Here is a 22,065-nt window from a genome sequence, read left to right on the forward strand (position 1 = left end):
GTTATTAGATCTGCGCTGAGGGGAACCGCCACGGAAGCAACGTGTGCAACTTACAAATGAGTCGCTGAGGTAGTTTTTGGTTCCTATTAGAAGACGGTCCTACGAGGGAAACATGCAGGAATAGCGCCATCTTTTGGAAAATATAAGACGCAGGTTATTTATTTATGGGTGTCTAGTTTTGAAAAAGTAAATACAACTTAAGCGTAGTCTGTCACATAAATGTAGCTGTCTGTCGTGCTCAGAGTAAGTTACTGAAGTTAAAATGGCGAAAAGATTATTTTTTTCTCCAAGTAAAAGTAACGCAGCAGGTGTAAAATTCGGGGAGGCCTCTTTTGACCTACTGACTGATTTTCTTGTAAATCTGGACAAAAGAAACAAAGATGACCTCCCAACGAAATACTGCGCGAATTTCAAAAATAAGAAAGTCGTTGGTGAGTATTGCTCAGTTTTATTATTTTGTAGAAAACATTTGTTTGAACTCTTTTATTCGTAACGGTAATTAAAAAAATATTTACAAGATTTTCAGGTGGAATCACGTGAATAACCGTTTTTCTTTCCGTTATTGCTAACTGAAATTTATCAGTGAGCCAAGTAGAACTTTTTTTTTTTATTGTTTTATTATTATGTATTTCTTTATTTTTATTTGGGTTTTTTAAACCTTCCTCTAAATTTCTGAGATTTTATCTTTGTTTTTTGTTTGTATATTTGTTCTTTAATTTTAGATGTGGTTGTTTTGTGTTTGCTGTTTTTTGTAGGTTTTTTTAATGCTCACTATTATAGATTTTTGTTTTGTTTTGTTGTGTTTTGTTTCTTAACATGCCTCACAATTACAGATTGTTTATTTATATTTTTTGTATTTTGGTTGTTTTCTCCTTTCCTTTTTAATTACTTTAGTTTTTGTTATTTTATTTGTAAGTCATTTTTCTTGTTGTTGTTGTTTTGTTTTGTTATGGTGGGGGAAGTTCAGAATGACATTAATGACATTATCAGATCTGTGTTGAGAGGATATACTACACAAATTTGGGGTATATGAAGTATGCTATATACTTCATATATCCCAAATTTGAGAATTTTCTGTGATTAAAAAACCACCAGGTCATTACATACCCTATAAAATAACGTAAGTGAAATCATATAACAAAATAAAACATAATAAGCCAGAACAAGTGAGTTCAATAGGAAATAATAAAATATAATAAATATAATAAATAAATAAAAAGAAATCAAACGACCCAAATAACTCAAACAACTCAAATGTTAAAAATCCAATTAAGTTAAAATCTTAATACATTAAAATAATGTGACAAGAAAGAACAATTTAATTAAATGCTATTTTTGAAGCTGGAAAAAAAAAATAGCTCAGTAAATTCAATAAAGCAGGGGTTTCCAACTCCAGGCCTCAAGTGCCAGTGTCCTGCAGGTTTTAGATATCACCCTGGGTCAACACACCTGAATCAAATGATTAGTTCATTACCAGGCCTCTGGAGAACTTCAAGACATGTTGAGGAGGTCGTTTAGCCATTTAAATCAGCTGTGTTGGATCAAGGACACACCTAAAACCCGCAAGACACCGCCACATGAAGCCTGGAGTTGGACACCCCTGCACTGAATCAAAATAAAACAGAAAAAAATGCTTATTAAAGGTATTTAAAAGAAAAGGCACAGCAGAAGTATGATACCATGAAATATACTGCTAGTATAAGAGAGAACAGCTGGCTCTCTGCTGTGTTGTAAAGAGCCACAATACAAACACAACACTTTGTGAGGCCAACTATCTTTTTATAGTCTTGTAAACGCCAAATAAACAAGTGCTAAAGCAAACTGAGGCTGGCTTCAATGACGAACTTGTCCAAACTGTCAAAAACTAAACTAAAATCATTATGTATGTTTGGATTACTTTTATTTAGTATTCTAAGTAAACAAAACTACTCTGGTTATGAAAAATAAATTAATTTATTAATTACACTAAATCAAGTTTTTAACATGTTTTTACTCCTATAGTTCATTTAGCTTTAGTTAACTGTAGTGACCTCGCTCAGATAAAAATAATGTTAAAAAAATAGTCCAGATGAAAATAATGCAGACTTAAAGTAAAACTGCAGCATATCATCCATGGTAGATAAACTGCTATAAACCACTACCGTGTACACACTAGACTTACAGCAGAGTGTCTTTTGTGTATTTCAAGCCTTTGGGGTGAAGTCTGTCTTTTGTTAGCAGGTAGTGACTAAGCTGTATAGGACTACCTCTGAATGGCCCACTAAGCCTCATTGCACCCTGTAATCACTCTGAACTCTTTCATACATCTGGATCTGTGAACCCTGTCATTATGGAGGTCGATTCACAATATAAACTCCTTGAGGCAGCTGAGTCTACCAGCTAGGAGCATCTCCGCAGACAAATCCTGTGAGAGAGGATGAGGAGGAGCAATGGAAAACAGTGATAATAACTTTTAATGAATCCATATGCTTCCTTGTAGCCCACAAATCAGCTAAAATACAGTTTATATGGCTAGATTTATGGGAACAGCCTTGTGAGGAGTGCTTATCAGTGTTGGTTTCACCTGTTATTGTCAAATGTTGCAGAGATGAGGACCCAAATGTAAAGTCTCAAGTAGGCAAAGGGAAACTTAAAGCAAGCCATTTATTGAGTTGCTTTAAATCCAAAAGATGCAACATTAGGTTCAAAAGGAAAACTAAAAACTAACCTGCTAAACCTTAAATCTAAAACACACTAAGGCTGGAAAGCAGGTAGGGAAAGGTGAGCAGACACTCTGACTGTATATACACAGGCAGGCAATTTGGAAAGGTAGAGACAGCTTGGGAGAAAGACAGAGCTGAATTAAATCACAGAGGACAAGAAAAGGGGATGTTAAATTAAAACAGAAGGTGGGATGGCTTAATAGCATAAAACACAAATACATAATACACAGAGAATGCAGAGAAGTTAATAATAACTTCAAAATTATATTTTTTAAATGATGAAATGCAAGGTTTAAAACAGAGATACAAAAAATGGATTATTTCTAAACCTTGTCACGTTTGAGTCATAATACCTCAAATACCTTTGCAGATCCTCTAAATTGTAAATGTAATGAATGTGGAAGTTGTACTTTTTTTTCTTAAGAAAGCTTAGCTTGTTTATCATATGTTGTGTGAATGAACTGTCCATAATTTTAAGACTAAAGGAAATGGAAACATTTGGAGATTTTTTTAATGGTTTATTTATCTCACAGGTTATGTAACTTGTAGTGCTCCAGCCCACGTGAAATCAAATTGGGCTCTATGTGGCCTATGAAGTAAAATGACCTTCAAACTATTCTCTTACTTATTCTATATCTAAGAATAAGGACCCCACCCATCCTAAACTCATTTTGGACACTTCTATCCATAACCTTATTCTTTTGTTATCTGTCCAGATCCAATGAACTTATGCACGGGCTGGAATGTGGATTAAAGCTAGAACTATTTTCCACATCTTCAAACTGTATCTGCAAAAACTAGCACCCAAATATGCATGATGCCAGGTTTATGCTGGTGCCAGCATGACAGGATGTGAACATTGATGCTTCCCCCCTCAGCTGGATGCTCCTTTTACTTGTCTGATTTAGATCTGAGAAGAAAATAGTTCCTCTGTGCAACTCCACACAGCCACAGACCGTATAAAGGATAGTAATAATAATGTGTTAGTCCCCGTAGGGAAATTACTCCTCTGCATTTAACCCATTCACCCAGTGAGGCAGTGGGCAGCCACCAGTGCAGCGCCCGGGGAGCAGTGTGTAGGGACAGTACCTTGCTCAGAAGTACCTCAGGGTAGCTGTTCAATGGATTCAAACCCCTAACCTTCCAATCATGGGGCAACCACTTTACCTACTGAGCTATCCCTGCCTCTTTTTCCTTTTCTTTTTTAAAATAATAATAGACATAGCTTTGTAGGATTAAAAAAAGTGTGGCCAACCCAGAATTCCTCTTAACCTGCAAATTTAAATATCCATCATGATTTCTCCAGCTCCAAAAAGACTTTCAGTCCTATAGTTGTTTATGGGGAAAGAGCTCTGATCTCTGTAAATAACATCCTGAGGACTTTATGGGCTAAACCACTAGTTTCAGGTCAAAATGAGTGAATCTTTGGTCTATTCTAATAGTCAGAAAGGAAGGGTATCCAGGATGTGCTTTTTGAGCACTAGTCCTTAGAATATGTGATTAACCGAAGGTAGACGTCTCTGCAGCTAATATATCTTAAACTGGGAAACTCACATCACACTAGTATAGATTTCTAAACACCACTACAGGCCAGAGGAAACATTGATAAATTTGAATTTGGGATTAAGTGTCCCTTTAATGAACACATGACGTTGCTTCTAAATTATTTTGAATGTTTTATGTTTTGCTCTTCTGCCTTCCTCTCCTGTGTTACTCAGAGTACATCTTACTGATAACTAAAGAACTGAGACTGGATCCGCTGGCTGGCTACCACGCTGTTGAATTACTTCAAAGGTATGATCGAGTAGCACATGTAACTTTCCCTGTTGGTTACACCCTGTGTATTACTGGTTTTAGTCATGCTCTATATACTGTCACTTATAATAATAATTATAATAATTATCTTTGCCAGGTTCATGGTCAAATACATTGAAGATTTCATAACCGCACCCACACCTAAAGGTGCAACTTCTAATCATCCAAGAAGTTATGAGGATGCTGTTTATAACAAACTGAAGGACAAATTCCCGCTGATCATCTTCTCCTGTGTCCAGCTTGCGAACAAACTGTCGCTGCACAGTCATGCAAGTTCTGCCTTGCCAATGATTACTTATGTCAATTACCCTGAGATCACAAATAGAATAATCTTGCATAATTCTTCCACACCTTTTGCAGATGATTGACAACAATACTGCTGTACACTTTCTGCACTCAGTCGGCTGCACTGTATCCAAACAGGTTCTCCTGGAATCAGAGCTGATGGTCTTGAAAGGGCTTAAATTCAGACTAAATGTCCTCAACCCACTGACTTATGTGGAAATACTTCTGGAAGTTCTCGGTAAGGGTCCATGTATGCACAGAAAAGCTTATTACATATTATAAATATTAATGTCAGGGCTTTGAGATGATTACATAAACTCTTGTAGGACACAATGAGCCATCAATCCCTTTGAAGCACCTTTATCACTACTGCCACCATGTTCTCCAGTTTATCAGCCTGGAGAGGACTGCCATCTATGAAACCTTGTTAATGGCAACCACTGAGTGTGTCAGCCCATCCAGGGAACAGAGGTATTAGATTTGACTTTAAGAAAATATTTCTGATAGATGGTAGAGTGGACATGCAGCTTTGGAGTACATTCAAAGGTCAGATGGTCCAATCACTTTTCTGTGACCTTGATGGGAAATGTCATGAGATCCATTAAAGATCTGAAGAATTTGTAAGGACTCAGGGAAAAAGAACCACAGTGCTCAGAGAATCTGGCTGCACTTGCATTAGCTGCTTAATAATGTGGCCACAGATGTAGGATACATAGGTTTTTGATGTTAAGACAGCAATGTGCTGAAATCTGACTACAAAAGGTTCATCCTATATACTTTGCCCTTTTCACTTTCCTTATAATACTGTTTTATACAGCTCATATAATAGAGAAACTGTGAAAATATGACTTCATTACTGAAGTTATAAATTTAAATAAAAAGGAATAAATGGCCTATAAAGTGAAATGAAATGTTTGTCACCCTGAGATTACTTTCTCATCCCATCAGCTCATATTTCCAGATCCAGTGTAATTCCTGCCTATATTAAGGCTTTCTCTGACTGAAGTTAAAACATGTCATCATCATCATAAAGGTTGGCAATATAGCAGCAATTAAACTGAGGACATAACTGAGTTAGCAAACTGAATTACAGTAAACCTTAAATAGCCTTATAATCCTTCCTTTTTTTTTACCTTCTTCAAAACTTAGCAGGTTATGGCACAAAGTTGAACATACAATTAAACAACATTTACATGATCTGCATTACTTACATCATTCATATTGATTCTTTGGTCTGACTATGTATTGCTGTGAATTCTGCTGTATTCTCTGCTGAAGGAGGTAATACAGGAAGCCCTGAAGCGCCATTCTTTAGTATTTAGAGAATTCGACCAGCTCTTTTTGGTTGCCACACAGATATTTCAGTGTCACTTCACTTAATTCAAAAGCCTACAGCTCGGCAGGCCAACTAGTGTTCATAATAATTTAGGATGTTGGATCAGAAATGGAGTCTTGTTTCCATCCATTTTGTTCTGCTTATCCAGTTTAGAGCGGGTGAGAGATGCGGTACAGTACACACTGGACGGGTCAGCAATCTGTTGCAGGGCTAACACAGAGAAACAGCCAAGCATCATGCTCACATTCACACCTACAGTCAATTTAAAAATACCCATTAACCTAACCCCATGTATGTGTTTGGACTGTGGAGGAACCCAGAGTACTTGGAAAAACCCACACAGACACAGGGAGAACATGCAGACTCCACACAGAGGCCCCAGGCTGGATCTGAACCCTTCTTGTCCTCTTGCTTGCAAGTAAAAACAAAAACAAAACCCCAACATTTTTTGCCATCCACCTCAAAATTTCAGGTTACTTTCTGAAAATTTCAATTTAGTTCAACTTAGTGATTTTCTCTCAAGTTTGAGTTATTTACCTGAAATTTTGAGACTGTGTTTTCTAAACTGTGTAATCTATTTTTAAACAATGCTGGGAGTGAAAAAAAATATTTGTAATTAATCAACCAAAGCCTAAGCAGAAAGCTGAAAGACTTTTAATGCCACAACAGACTGATATCAGTATAGAGAATTACCCATCCACTGTTAATATAAATGTATTGATTTTGTGTGATTTAATATGTCATCAATCATTTGTGAAAACCAGGGAAAAATTTGTACCAGTGACTGAAGACTGCATGCTTCTGGGTGTTGGTGTCATTGCTGTGGCTGCATTCATCCTCAGAAAGTGGGAACAGGTAAAGTAAAAAAAAAATTTTTAAATTACACTTACAACAGAAATTGTTGTCAATGTTAAAGGTTCAAATAACCTTTTTAGGTCACTTACTTGATTTCAATTAAATTAAATCTGAATCTAATCTAACTGTGTTTAACTGTAGGTAGTTGGAGAACTGAGCCACATCACAAGAATCTCAAAGAGAAGCATCACTGATTTCGCTCACGCAACTTTGGTGCACATTGTTGGCATCGGCTCTAGTGTAAATCCACTCTCATGATTGGCATGAGAAGAAAAAAATCTGTGTGCTGCAATAAAATGTCACCTAAACAAATAAAAAAAATCACTAAAGATTGGCGATGTTGCCAAAGTGTTAGAAACACTGTTAACTGTTCATTCTGTAAAGCCAAATAAATAAAAAGAAGAGCTGTGGAAATACAATTGATTTAGTTTCAAATACTGTTACGGCCTTACTATAGCTGCTGACACTTATCCACTCGCTTAAATTTGATGCTCTGCAATTTATTATAACACTCAAATGTGGATTTGAGCTGGGGATCAAATGCCCATTAACATTTGAAGGTTCCTCCTCATCTTTCTTCTTGTCATTAGGCAGGCAAACACACAGGGAATGAACATCAATCGCATCTGCAGAAAGAAATGAAACACTAAGTTGCTGCAGAGAGAACCCAGAATCTTCAAATGTGTTAACATTGAGTGGTACAAAGATAATTATGCTTTGGGATGAAACAAACATCTTCTTGTGTGTAGTAAATGAAAAGGCAGATGAAAACAAAAATGCAGAGTAAAACAAAAACAGGAAGGAAAACAAATTACCAAAGATGATGGGAAGATTATTTAAATAGAGGGTGAATTACAAAACATGACCCAGGTAGCAAAAGGGCACAAGTGGAGACAACCCCCCAAAAACACACAAGAACACAAACCATCAGAGGAAACCAGGACATAACAGAGAGAAATAACTTGCACCGAAATGTGAAAACTAACACTTAACATGAAGACAGAGGCAGTGGGACAACACAAGGCACCAGGAATTAGGAAAAGCTAGAACCACAAAGTGGCACAGCAAAACAGAGACAATATTAGGACCATGACACATCCATTTTATGCAAAAACATAAATAATTAAAGAAAGTGAAAAATAAAACATTAAGATTGTATAGTTACCCAGGGCAACTGGGAGTTAAATGTGGATAGATATAGTATAGTTCCTGAGATGATCATGATATCCACTATATCTGACACATCAGAGTGTCCAGTGATGCCATCACCCTGAAACAGATGGGGAAGGACAAAGTGCAGTCATGTAGTTACAGTTTTGATTTTTCAAAAGCCTGTGTTTTCTTTTTTATTCTTATTCTCAGTTTACCTGCCGATTTCTCATGTAACAGTCCTTCAAGTCAAACACGTTAGGGTCCACGACTACCCTTCCCTTACAAATTTCACATCTTTGGACAGCACGGAAAGATAACCCTGGAAATACACACACATTGTGACTAAGCATATTGACCATAATAACACTGTATAGCTTTTTCTTTTGCAGGCAACTTCTTTCGGGGCTATACCCAGCAGACACAGTGGAAACAGCAACATTATCTTCCTGTTTAAAACTGGCCTGAACCATAGAATGATTAATTAAGAGGTCCAGTCAGGCGAAAAAAAAAAGGAACATCAATCAGATTATTGCACTGAAGACATTACAAGCATGTGTTTCTTGTAGGATGACAAATGGACTCCAGTGTAGGAGGTCTTGCCAGGGCTGCAGTTTTGATATTGTTATTCCTCTTTCAGTAGAGAACATTATTTAATTTTGTTCTAATCTATATTATAGGTAATTGGATAATATGAAAGAACTTTTTTTGCTGAAAAAATAGCACGTTGAAATGGCAAATTTCACCATTCATATAGAAAATTCAGCTTCTCAATTTTAGCTGCCTACCAACCTGAGTAGATTTTGGCCTTGAGCCATGTTTTCAGGCAGTCCAAGTGTATGAAGAGCAGACTTCCTGAACACAGGCAGGGTGACAACAATGGGTTGTTCGGTGACGCGTCACTGCTGTAGCAGATCCGGCATTGGTCTTTCCCTTTTTCCTCCTCATTGTCCTGTAATGGCTCCTCTAATATCCTACAGGTAGCAGGAGATGATATAATTCACATTAGACAATATGTCTAAATGGGAACCTGTTATGTTTGACTCCACATACTCTCATACATATACTGTTATATATGGTGGAATCTCATTTTAACAATGGCCAGAGTTTTGAATATTTAAATCAGTATAGTTTAAACTGCTCTGAATGCTACTCTGAAACCTTGAGTTCATAAACAGCAGCCAAAAAACAGAAAACCTGTTCAAAAGCAGGGGCAAAGAGGTTAAAATGTCCTGTTTTACACATGGGATGAACTAAAGGGGCTCCAACAAGGTCCAGTATAAAATTTAAAGAAATATTTTGAATCATTAAAAGCTTCTCTAGTGGTGGAGCTGAAAAAGTTCTCTAAATTTCCAGTTAAGTAACGGCTAATCAGTGTATTCCAAAGACAGACACATTAACAATTGAAACATCCTGCAAGATTACCTAAAATTTGGTTGTAGATCACCTAATGTGTTTGTAAAAGTAATTAACCTCCGTTTGAATCTTGATAACATCTGTCCATCGCAGTCTTTTGGAGATGGGGGCACTTCAGCAGCAGCAGCCCCTTGGCACTCTTGATTCTGTGGAAGCGCTTCACTTTCACCAGCTGTCATCATAATGGAGGTTTTAGAGGTATATGGACCTCTTCTTTTATTACGAGACCGCAGTGTGTTGGCATTGCTGGTTCTATTCTGAAAAGCGCCATCCTCCATGTTGCCCACACAGGTCTGCCTTTGAGAGAGGCCTGAGCTGAGTAAGGAGGGAGGACATTGCTTTGTCCCCTGAGTACAAGCTGAAAAGCCCGTGTTGACTTTGCCAGGTGGTGTCGGCATCACATGAGGTGACCTTCTTTGTTTTAGGAGAGGAGTGACACTGCATCCGTCACTGCTAAGAGGAGCTCCACTCGGGACTGCTGACATACTTAACTGTGACCTGAAAGACTGCCGTCTCTGCGGGCTGTGAGAGCAGCCAGCAGAGACTGAACTTGACTGACGTGCTGTTCTCGAAAAGGTGATCGAATCACTCTCCCTACATGTGTGCTGCCAGGAGTCTGTTAAGCCGCCATCTGCCTCCACCTCAGATTCACCGGACAATACATCCAATATGTGGCGATGTAGGACAGTGATGGTGTCTCCCTGGAAGTTGTCCAGAGTCTCAGCACTGGAGGGGAGCTCAAACTCTGCGATGTGCCCGTAGCTTGTTCTGTTGAAAAGGTGGTTCATATTGTTCCTGCTCTTCAGGATGTCTTGGCTTTGTATTTGTTTACATGCTTCCCTGTGGGTAGATCCATTTAATACAGCATCTTTCACAAGCTCAGACCTGTGCTTGATGTGATACGGGACATTGTGTGCTATATTATGGTGAGAAAGGAAAAGAAATTAAACATATTGGTTTGGAATGAAAACATTTTGGATATCAAATAACAACTAATATTATAAAATAAATAAAACACAGGGTAGTTAGAAAACCGGTCCAGGTCCTGCTACAACCTGCAGCACAAAATGCATTGTAGAAAACTTACATCTGGATGCCAGTGGGGGCTTTCCACAGTGGGGCATCTTTGAAGTCACTGCCAGCTCTGCACTCATGCTCTGGGTTACGCTGGAAAAAGCTTGACAGCGGGACACTGAAGCTTTGTTCAGAGGGTTCTCTGGCTCAGATGAAGCACACTTCCCAAAGCTGTGGGGGGCCAACTACAGGTGGTAAACAGAGAGGTTGCTGGAGAGTGAGACTTTTGGAAAGCTGAGCTACTCAAGAGGGATATCGGATGTTCCTGTTTTGAAAATGTTCTTACCTTCGGGGCTTCCCTTGCAGCTGACACTGAGTGCAATTGTGTGAAAATATTCGGCACGCCCGAAATATTTGCTTTTGTCTCCTGACTCCACCTTTGATAGTGATTCTGATAAAACAGATTCAATACAATGGATAAGAAGGAAGAATATACAGCATGTCTGTATGAGTTTTTGTGTCATGTACATCTTTCTGTACCATGCTCTCAATCTGTAAATGTTTCCACCAAGAGGGCAGCATTACTCACAACGTGTTGTTCCCTGCAACACAAAGGCAATGACAGTGAGAAATAGCATAAAAGCCAGTCTGAACATTTAAAGATACAATCAGGTCTCAGTTACTATTATAGAAAACAAGGCCATAGCATGACATAATGTCATACCATGAATCCTTACTCACTCTCTCTGCTTAAAAATTTTACAGAAACTAGTTACACACAAAACTTCCAGAAGTTAAACCTGACACAAATTATCTGCTATTTATTATAAATAAATAGCCTGTTTGGAAGGAGTCTGAATGGGAATTATACAATGAAATCATTTTTTTTTTAGATTTTAAGAGCAAGTAAATAAGCTGGACATCAAAAGCAGGTTTATTTTATGAGAGCAAAATACCTTCGCTACACACTTCATCTGTTACACCTTGTTTGCCCTCAGAGTTCCCTTAATTCTTCCCAGCACAGATTCAACAAGGTGCTGGAAACCTTCCTCAGAGACTTTGGTCCACAGTGACATGATAGCATTACAGTTAGTGCAGGTTTTTCAGATACACGTCCATAACATCAATCTCCCATTCCACCACATCCCAAAGATCATCTATTGGATTGAGATATTGTGACTGTGGTGGTCATCTGAGTACAGTGAACTCATTATCATGTTTGAGAAACCAGTTTGAAATATTTAAGCTTTGTTACATGGTCCAATGTCCTGCTGGAGGAAGCCATCAATAGTTGTGTACACTGTCCTCCTTCTGATGCTCAGTTTGAAATCCAGCAGTTCATCTCGACTGCGTTTGCTTGCATAAACGCATTGAGCTGCCGTGATTGTGATTGGCTAACTAGACATTTGTGTTACCAAAAAATTTGAACAAGTGCTCCTAAGAAACTATTTTTCCACTCAATGTGCACTTCAAAACTCCAAAGTTATTTTTCAAAATTGTTTTGTAATCACACTAAAGTTTAACATTACAAATGAACTTGGATTTACAAATGATGTTTAATAATTTTATTTAATAAGTAATACGTTAATAATTACCTCAGGCCTGCGCTTATTCACAAAGTATCACCATCACCAAAAGACAGACAGTAAATTTAAAAAAAAAAAATGACGTAGTTTCAAAGCGCAATACGAAACTTTTAAAACTTTATAAATACATTTTCAAAAGGTACATTTCAAACTTTTCATTCCCTTAACTTAAATATAACTACAGTAATATAAAACATTACACATATGACACTTTTTTGACTTACTTTGTACTCGGATAATGACCACTTTGTACACAATACATCCACCACTGCGGTTTTTGTCCAAATGATACGTTGCCATAGAAACCAGAATCCGCAGCTGCGCGGTGGCTGGTGTCCAGTTCTAACCACGTGTTTCTAGACAGGGCAGGGAGTTTGATGTATGAAAATGTTTAATTTTAGCACTCTACGGGAAATAAAACCTGCATATGTGGACACGACGGTCAAATCTGATCAAAATCACTAGGATTCTTTAAATGCTTCTCTTTGGCTGGATGTAATGTCATTTAAGACAAAGAGAATTCCTTGGTCCAAGCAAAGATGACAGTGCAAGTATAGGCTAACTGCTTTGGAGCATAGTCAGCAACCTTTCTTTGAAAAGAAAATCCGTTTTGACTCCTGAATTTAAGATAATTTTAAAATAACTGCCTGAAAATATGACCAAGATGGCTACTTATTGGCAAGTTTGTCTTTGGTTATAATCAAATTAAAGCTTTAGCAAGACAAGTTCAAAGAGTTGTTGCAAAGCCAATATTCAACAGTTTTAGATTAACTGGAATAAACAGCTCATATATATTTTTTTCCACATGTGACAGAGCTTCCGTTTTTTTACAGATGGCTGCAGACAAGGAATATTTCACCTGTTCTGACTTCCTCTGTTTTGTTGATGTTTAGAAACAAAGGTTTCACATTTACATTCATCACTCCATAAGACCTATTGCTAGTGATTTTCAGTCTAAGGAAACCACTATCAGAATTTTTTAGACCTGCCACTTCTTTTGTCCTCCACTTGTCAAGTTTCCCCAGATTTGTTGAGGACACACTGCACATCATATACAAAAATGTCAAGCTTGCTGCTCATACCCCTGTGGGGAACACCTTGTTGGTGCAAGAAATACTATTTTATGTCAAACTGTGTTGGCATTTTTTTTTTTTTTTTTTTATTATTTTGTTCAATTAAAGAAAGCAACACAACACATTATGTGTTTTTGGACCAGGCTATCAGTAACTAAATGACAAAATATAGAATTTTAATCTGTGTCTAGACACAACACAGGATGATTCATTCAGTCCAGGATTTATTTATTTTTTTGTTGTCTCTGTGTCTTATATTGTTTGTATTATAGGTGATATGATTTAACTTTCATTCCAGCTACTTTTTCTGTCCTCTTAAGCTTTTCCTTGCTTTACGCTAATGGCTTCAAATGATGGTGTTTATGTTTTATTCTTTTTATTTTAACATCTGAGACGACAGTTGGAAATTGTCTATTTGTCTACCATGAAAACATTTACAGTTTTAATGGATTACTTGTTGTTCTGACTATTGTCAAAATTGTACATGTTTTGTTTGGTTAGTGCACTGGCCCTTTAAGAGAAAGGCATGGTCTGTGTGCGGACAGGGGAAGTGTAAAAGACTCAGACAATCGACTGATTAATGTGATCTATGCTGTGAAAGGCTGATAAAAAGGCATTCCCTGTGAGTATGCATTATTGTTTGGCACTTTCTGTTGATTAATAATAGTTACTTAGATGCTGTATTATCTGTGCTAATTTATGGTTGTAGACAGTTGTTTGGTGTTAGCATTAGCACTTGGTCACGCAGCTCCTCAAGTAATTATTTTAATTTGACGCTCATATTCACTGTATTTTGTTGTTACAGTTTCACACCTGCCATATAAAGCGAAGTCTAAACCCACTCTGGCGTCAGTGACTTTTGTGTGGAGGTGTTTAACTCCTGGATAGTAGAAAGTGGTTCTACGAGGCCAGTACAGTGAAAAGGGACACACTACAACCACGATGAAGACTGCATTGTTACACGCTGTATCCAGACCAGCACGACAGACGCAGTGACACCAAGTCAGCATAAATGCACATTCAATCAGCTTAAAGATGGAGAAAGAAGGATATGAAGTAAGATCCACGACGTCAAAGAAATCTAGCCGCTCTTCCACTGCTAGCGTAATGTTAGCCGCCGCTACTGCCCGTGCTAAAGCTGAAGCTGCCCAAAAAAGAGCTGAGTTTGCAAAGAAGGAAGTTGAATTTAAAATAGAAAGAGCCAAATTAGATGCAAAGCTTGATGTTCTAGCAAAAGAAAGTGAAGCTGAGGCCGCAGCCGCTGAAGCAGCTGTCTTGGAGTCTGCTGTTGCAAATTTTGACATGAGTGATGAGCACCTGAGCTTACCAAAGGAGACACAGAGTTCTCATGAGCGAACTACAGACTATGTCAATATGCATCAGGCACGCAGTGATTCAGTCAAATCAAAGGACGTCAAAATAGAAAAAGGCGAGTATGCAAATCGACCTAAGCCACCGGACATGTCACCGGATGAACTGCCCTCAGCACCAAAGGACCATGGCTCCCTCAGACCCCCTGATCAAAGACATTACTCACCTGAAAAGCAAGGACAACAGTTACACTCTGGTAACTATCAGCAGCACCTCAGCCATGTCTCACCAGGGTTTACACCGCCCTCTGCTGGACGTTTTCAGTACTACCCTCCAGATCCAAATTCCTCTAGGGACTCTAATGAGCTTGCCAAATATTTAATGAGAAGTCAGTTGTTAACCTCTGAACTCACCAAGTTTGATGACAAGCCTGAGAACTATTTATCTTGGAAGGCATCTTTCATAAACGCCATTGACACTCTAGAGCTTAGGGCGTCTGAACAAATCGACCTCCTCGTGAAATCGCTTGGCCCAGAATCTACCAAGCATGCACATTGCATTAAAGCTGTAAACATAACAAACCCAGCTGTGGCATTAGAGCTAATCTGGGAGAGGCTAGAAGAAATCTATGGGTCGCCAGAAGCCATTGAAAGTGCTCTTTTCGCCAAACTTGATCAATTTCCTAAAATAGGGCCCAGAGACAATCAAAAACTAAGAGAGCTTAGTGATCTGTTGCAGGAGATAAATGCAGCAAAACAAGAAGGGTACTTGCATGGACTCTCCTATCTCGATACAGCGCGAGGTGTCGCTCCCATTGTGGATAAGCTGCCGTATGGGATACAAGACAAGTGGATGATGGAAGGCTCACACTACAAGCAGCGGCACAAGGTGACCTTCCCTCCATTCACGTTCTTCTTACAGTTCATACAGACACAAGCAAAGGCACGCAACGATCCAAGCTTCAATCTGCTGTCAACCTGCAACTCTGGAGTTAAAAGGGACAAACTTGGAGATGGTTACAGCAACAACCGCAGGTCAGTTTCAGTGCATAAAACCAACATTACAGCCATATCTGAGGAAGGACCGGACAAACGTTGTCCTGTGCACAACAAACCTCACGCCTTACAACAGTGCAGAAGCTTCAGAGAAAAGCCAATTCAGGAACGAAAGGCAATATTAAAGCAACACAACATCTGTTTCAAGTGCTGTGCTTCTAACAAACATGTAGCTCGCGACTGTCAAGCAGAAATCAAATGCTCTGAATGTAACAGTGATAAGCACCCAACAGCTCTGCATTCAGATGTTCCTCGCTTTCCCAAAGCTCTTCAGCCCCCAGCAAGTCACGGCGGGGAGAAACAAGAACTACAAGAGACTGCAGTTGTTTCAAGTTGCACTGAGGTATGTGGGGAAGGATTTTCTGGGAAATCTTGCTCAAAAATATGCCTGGTTAATGTTTACCCTGCCAACGATCCTAGTAATCGCCAGAGAATGTATGTCATGCTAGATGACCAGAGTAACGTTTCACTAGCACGCTCTGAGTTTTTTGACATGTTCGAGGTTAATGGTAAGGCAGAGCCATACACCCTCCAGACATGCAGTGGCATAGGTCTCACTTCTGGCAGAAGAGCCTCTGGGTATATGATAGAGGCAATCGATAGCTCCCTCGCTATTCAGCTGCCCATGTTAATTGAGTGCAACATGATTCCCAACAAAAGAGAGGAAATTCCCACTCCATCTGCGGCTTACGCACACAGTCACCTCAAAGGCATAGCACACAAAATACCACCCTTGGACAGTGGTGCAGACATTTTGCTGTTGCTTGGAAGAGACATTTTGAGAGTTCATAAAGTGCGCAGTCAGATCAATGGTCCGCACAATGCACCATACGCACAGAGACTGGACTTAGGCTGGGTGATAATAGGAGATGTATGCTTAGGCAATACTCATAAGCCTTCCCAAGTCTCTACGTTTAAGACTCATGTTCTATCGGATGGAAGGCCAACTCATTTTTCCCCGTGTGAAAGCCACTTTACTGTCAAGCCAGACACCAGTCTCTTAAATCGACACTTAGTACTTGGTGGTTCAAACATAAAGGACAGAACACAAAACAGAACTATAGGAAACAATGTTTTCTGCCAGACCAAGGACGACAATAAGCTTGCACCCTCCATAGAAGATCTGCAGTTCCTGAATATCATGGACAATGAGTGTTTCCAGGATGAGTCACAAAGCTGGGTGGCTCCACTGCCGTTCCGCCAGCCCAGAGCACTGCTGCCTAACAATCGCCGCTACGCACTCAGTCGCCTCAAGTCACTTGAACGAACTTTAGATAAAAACCCAGAAATGAAAGCTCACCTGATAGACTTTATGCAGAAAATGTTGGACAATGGGCACGCGGAGCTCGCACCCCCATTACAAGAGAACAAAGAGTGTTGGTATCTGCCCTATTTTGGAGTGTACCATCCTCAAAAGCCGTCACAAATTCGAGTGGTATTTGACTCCAGCGCACAGTTTGAAGGTATGTCGCTCAACACAGTGCTGTTATCAGGACCTAATCTGAACAACAGTCTATTAGGTGTGCTAGTAAGGTTCAGAAAACATCCAGTCGCAGTAACCGCAGATATCCAGCAGATGTTCTATTGCTTCCTGGTGCGCGAGGACTGCAGAGATGTACTGAGGTTTGTCTGGCACAAAGACAATGATCCACAGAAAGAGCTCGTGGATTACAGGATGTGCGTGCATGTATTTGGAAACAGCCCCTCGCCCGCTGTAGCCACATATGGTTTGAGGAGGGCTGCGCAAAAGGGAGAAGCCAAATACGGGTCAGATGTTCGCCATTTCATTGAGCGTGATTTTTATGTTGATGATGCTTTAAAGTCTGACCCCACCGAACATGATGCTATCAACCTCCTGAAACGGACACAAGACATGCTAGCAGACTCAAACCTTCGCCTCTTAAAAATAGCATCAAATAAGGTTGAAGTGATGGACGCATTCTCACCTCAAGACCGAGCCAAGGATCTCCAAAATCTGGACCTGTTCAAGGATGAACTCCCAGATCAGCGCAGTCTTGGGGTAAAGTGGAATATAATGGAGGACTATTTCACTTTTCACATTCCTCACGCTGAAAAGCCATATACACGAAGAGGAGTCCTTTCAACTGTGAACAGTGTGTTTGACCCGCTCGGGTTTTTGGCCCCAGTCACCGTTCGAGGACGTCTGCTTCTAAGAGAGTTGTCGCTACAGACAACAGAGTGGGACTCACCTCTCCCAGAGGATCTGAAAGGCAGATGGATAGAATGGCAACAGTCCCTCCAATGCCTCAGCAAAGTCAACGTTCCACGCACTTACACTAAAATGTCACTGTCACAGGCTAAATGTGTAGAACTTTGTGTCTTTTCAGATGCGTCCATGAAGGCAATATGTGCAGTTTCATACCTCAAGGTCACCACTGGGGATGGCAAGACAGAGGTTGGGTTTGCCCTAGGTAAGGCACGACTCGCTCCACAGCCAGAGCTCACTGTACCTAGGCTCGAACTCTGCGCCGCAGTAATGGCGGTTGAAATGGCAGAGGTCATATGTGAAGAGATTGATCACCCTATAGACAAAACCAGTTTCTATACAGACAGCAAGGTGGTTCTTGGTTATATTCACAACCAATCCAGACGTTTTTATGTCTATGTAAACAATCGTGTGTGTCGTATTAGAGAGTCAACTACTCCAGAGCAATGGCATTTCGTTACGACCGACCAGAATCCTGCTGACCACGGCTCACGATCAGTTCCAGCTGCTGAGTTAGAACACACGACATGGTTCACAGGTCCAGCGTTTCTCCAGTGCCCTTCATACATCCGTCTAGAGCAGACTGATTACAAATTGCTGGACCCAGACAACGACACAGAGGTGCGCCCAGAGGTAAAGACACTTTGCACTAACATAACAAAGGAAGTTTTGGGCTCAGGACGTTGGGAGCGTTTCTCCACATGGCGCTCACTTCGGAAAACCATGTCAAACTTGATTCACATCGCACAATGCTTTTCACAATCAAACGTTGAGCCAAACTGTAAAGGATGGCACATTTGTAAAACGGCCATCACCCCAGAACTGTTAGATCAAGCAGAGACAATGATCATTAAAAATGTGCAGTTTGAGACATATGCAGACGAGATAAAGAGGATCTCTGAAAAACAGAACCTCCCTAAAAACAGCCCGCTGGTAAAACTAAACCCTGTGATTGGAAGTGACAATCTGCTGAGAATTGGTGGTCGCATTAATCGCGCGGGGCTGGGAGTAAAAGACACCAACCCAGTAATCTTGCCAGGCAGTCACTACATCACTACCCTCCTTGTGCGCCACCACCATGAGAAAGTAAGCCATCAAGGCAGGCATTTTACAGAGGGCGCTGTCCGAGAAAGTGGCTTGTGGATTGTAGGAGGGAAAGGATGCATTAGCAGAGTCATAAGTAAATGTGTGACATGCAAGAAGCTGAGAGGGAAGTTTGAGGAGCAATTAATGAGTGATTTGCCCGTAGATCGCCTCCAAGTTGAGCCCCCCTTTTCTTACGTGGGCATGGACATGTTTGGCCCATGGGAAGTAACTACAAGGCGAACAAGAGGGGGACAAGCAAACAGAAAGCGGTGGGCAATATTATTCACGTGCCTGTGTACAAGGGCTGTCCACATTGAAGTAGTGGAGGAGATGAGCTCTTCAAGTTTCATTAACGCACTGAGGCGTTTCTTCGCCCTCCGAGGACCCGCAAAACAACTGCGCTCGGACTGCGGCACTAATTTCATTGGTGCTCACAAAGAGATGGCCACAAATGCACCAGAGGACAAAGTGCAACACTTTCTGCAGGATCAGAAGTGTTCCTGGGTTTTTAATCCTCCCCATTCTTCCCACATGGGGGGAGTATGGGAACGGATGATTGGTTTAGCACGGCGAATACTTGATAACATGCTGCTGCAAACTGGTCATGTTCAACTCACTCATGAGATTTTGACCACATTTCTTGCAGAAGTCACAGCTATATTAAATGCACGACCGTTGTTGCCAGTATCATCAGACCCAGAACATCCTCACATTCTCTCACCGGCGATGCTGCTGACACAAAAGACTGGAGTTGTACCCACCATCTGTGATGATGTAGGACCCAAAGAAATGCTCAGAAGCCATTGGAAGCGGGTTCAGTTCCTTGCAGACACTTTCTGGAGCAGATGGCGCAAGGAGTATCTGCACAGCCTCCAAATTCGTCAAAAGTGGCACCACAAGAACATTGACATTAAACAGGGAGATGTCGTTCTCCTCAAGGACAAACAAACAAGAAGAAATGAGTGGCCAATGGGCGTAATCGTAAAGACAGTTGCGAGTGAAGATGGAATCATCAGAAAGGCCGAAGTTAGAGTTGCTTCCAAGGGAAATGTTAAGACTTATTATAGACCCATTTCTGAAATGGTTTTTCTGTTATCTAGTGATGTTTAGATATCTGTTGTGGTATCCCTAAGATACCAGGCGGGGAGTGTTCTGACTATTGTCAAAATTGTACATGTTTTGTTTGGTTAGTGCACTGGCCCTTTAAGAGAAAGGCATGGTCTGTGTGCGGACAGGGGAAGTGTAAAAGACTCAGACAATCGACTGATTAATGTGATCTATGCTGTGAAAGGCTGATAAAAAGGCATTCCCTGTGAGTATGCATTATTGTTTGGCACTTTCTGTTGATTAATAATAGTTACTTAGATGCTGTATTATCTGTGCTAATTTATGGTTGTAGACAGTTGTTTGGTGTTAGCATTAGCACTTGGTCACGCAGCTCCTCAAGTAATTATTTTAATTTGACGCTCATATTCACTGTATTTTGTTGTTACAGTTTCACACCTGCCATATAAAGCGAAGTCTAAACCCACTCTGGCGTCAGTGACTTTTGTGTGGAGGTGTTTAACTCCTGGATAGTAGAAAGTGGTTCTACGAGGCCAGTACACTTGTGAAGATATAAATAAACAATTGGACACACTTTTTCATCACTATAATGCACATGAAGTTTTGTTGTTGGGTTTAAAATAATTTTAGGTGCAGTTCAGACTAATTGTTTTAGCCGGTATATTGTTTTATTGACAGTGTTGAAATAAAGCTTCCTTTCCTTTATGTGAGTTATAATATAGGCCAGTCTGTAACTTCAAATTTGAAAATGTTTTGGCTCCTTTATGATACAAAACCCATGTGCAGCTGATAAAAGGATCTCTCACACTGGCATAACATCAGACAAATTTGAGGAGACCTGCAACCCCAGTAGATTAGCATAAGAAATCCAGGGCCAGCAGGTTCACTGAGCCACTCTCTTCCTTCTCTGGCTCCCCACAACTCTGCTGATCCCTTTGCAATCCTGTGTTAGTCCCAGTTAATCTTACCTCCTCTTGCAGTGGGCTGGAGTGGGCTCCACACTCACCTCTACTGTTTTCATTCTTTATATTCAGACAGACGGGAAAGTCCAGGGGAAGACAGAGATTAAGAAAGCTCTGGCAGGATTTGATTCAGTGCCAGTGGAAGCATATGTGTTTCTAGAGGTGAGGGGAGCTCTATCTGTGACCACCTCATCTATCACACTCTGTGTGAGTACACTGTGGCAAAACCCCCCACACCAAAGCCAGTTTCCAGGGACCCCGTCAGGTATTTCTCATTACCATTTGGAGAGAGAATACCTTTTTTGTCATGTTTGTTAGTTAGTGTGCATACTGATGGATGTGTTTAGTTACATGGCTTATAAGCTGAGATAAATTATGTTGTCATGTTTTTCTGTAAAGTGTCAAGTGTGGTAGAAAATGATTGCTTTCTCTCTTAAAGACTGCTTAATTAGCCCTGACTGCAGATTTCTGGGATGATGCCGAGAATATGTCCCACAATACTAATCCAATCGAGACACAATATAAATCGAGTTCTTGCAAAGAAAAACCCCTTTGTGAAATTATTAAACACGACAACAATACCTCAGACATGAGCAGGTCTTGCTCTACTCACTTACTAATATTTTCTTATCTTTTGTGGTAAACTTCATTATCAGTGGCACATACAAACACGGTGTTATGATCTCAGTCTGCAGCGGAACAATATAACTTCTCAAAACAAGGACTAGTAAGTCAGTATCAAGGCTTCGTTTTTTTTTTTTCCTACATAAAAGGCCATTTTCAGTTTGCATTCACAATGGTTATTGCCGGTTTGTTAAATAATGCATAAGACCTGTTGCCTCATCATCTTGTTTTTAGCCAAACTTAATAAGAAAGCAGATGGCTTATTAAAATCATCAAATATTATGTGACATGTTTTGAATGTGATGAAAAGCAGAAACTGCACTAAGAACCTAAAGTCAAATGAGCAAGTGACATTTTCAGCAGGTTATTTCTCCGCAACAAAAAGACAGAAATTTGGCCTGATATGAGTAAATATGTGTGCAAAAGTGATAAGAATGCCTTTCTGGAATATATCATTTTGTATTTTAATTAATTACTCGGTTCATGAATTTCCACGATAAATTC

The 22,065-nt window shown here is 40.0% G+C and overlaps 2 protein-coding genes across 2 annotated transcripts; both read left to right on the forward strand.

Annotated features, from left to right (window-relative positions):
* Nucleotides 1-262: 262 nt before the first annotated feature.
* Nucleotides 263-7,354, forward strand: cntd1 (cyclin N-terminal domain containing 1). The gene is made up of 7 exons (XM_063482242.1): nucleotides 263-431; nucleotides 4,421-4,496; nucleotides 4,615-4,786; nucleotides 4,878-5,040; nucleotides 5,129-5,273; nucleotides 6,903-6,993; nucleotides 7,135-7,354. Exons 1-7 carry the CDS (start codon nucleotides 263-265, stop codon nucleotides 7,249-7,251), a joined length of 933 nt encoding a protein of 310 aa, XP_063338312.1. The 3' UTR covers nucleotides 7,252-7,354.
* Nucleotides 7,355-14,235: 6,881 nt separating this feature from the next.
* Nucleotides 14,236-20,505, forward strand: LOC134633075 (uncharacterized). The gene is made up of 2 exons (XM_063481935.1): nucleotides 14,236-20,222; nucleotides 20,406-20,505. Exon 1 carries the CDS (start codon nucleotides 14,267-14,269, stop codon nucleotides 20,018-20,020), a length of 5,754 nt encoding a protein of 1,917 aa, XP_063338005.1. The 5' UTR covers nucleotides 14,236-14,266; the 3' UTR covers nucleotides 20,021-20,222; nucleotides 20,406-20,505.
* Nucleotides 20,506-22,065: the final 1,560 nt, after the last annotated feature.

Source organism: Pelmatolapia mariae, linkage group LG8 (assembly GCF_036321145.2).
Source record: "Pelmatolapia mariae isolate MD_Pm_ZW linkage group LG8, Pm_UMD_F_2, whole genome shotgun sequence".
Classification (NCBI taxonomy): domain Eukaryota; kingdom Metazoa; phylum Chordata; class Actinopteri; order Cichliformes; family Cichlidae; genus Pelmatolapia; species Pelmatolapia mariae.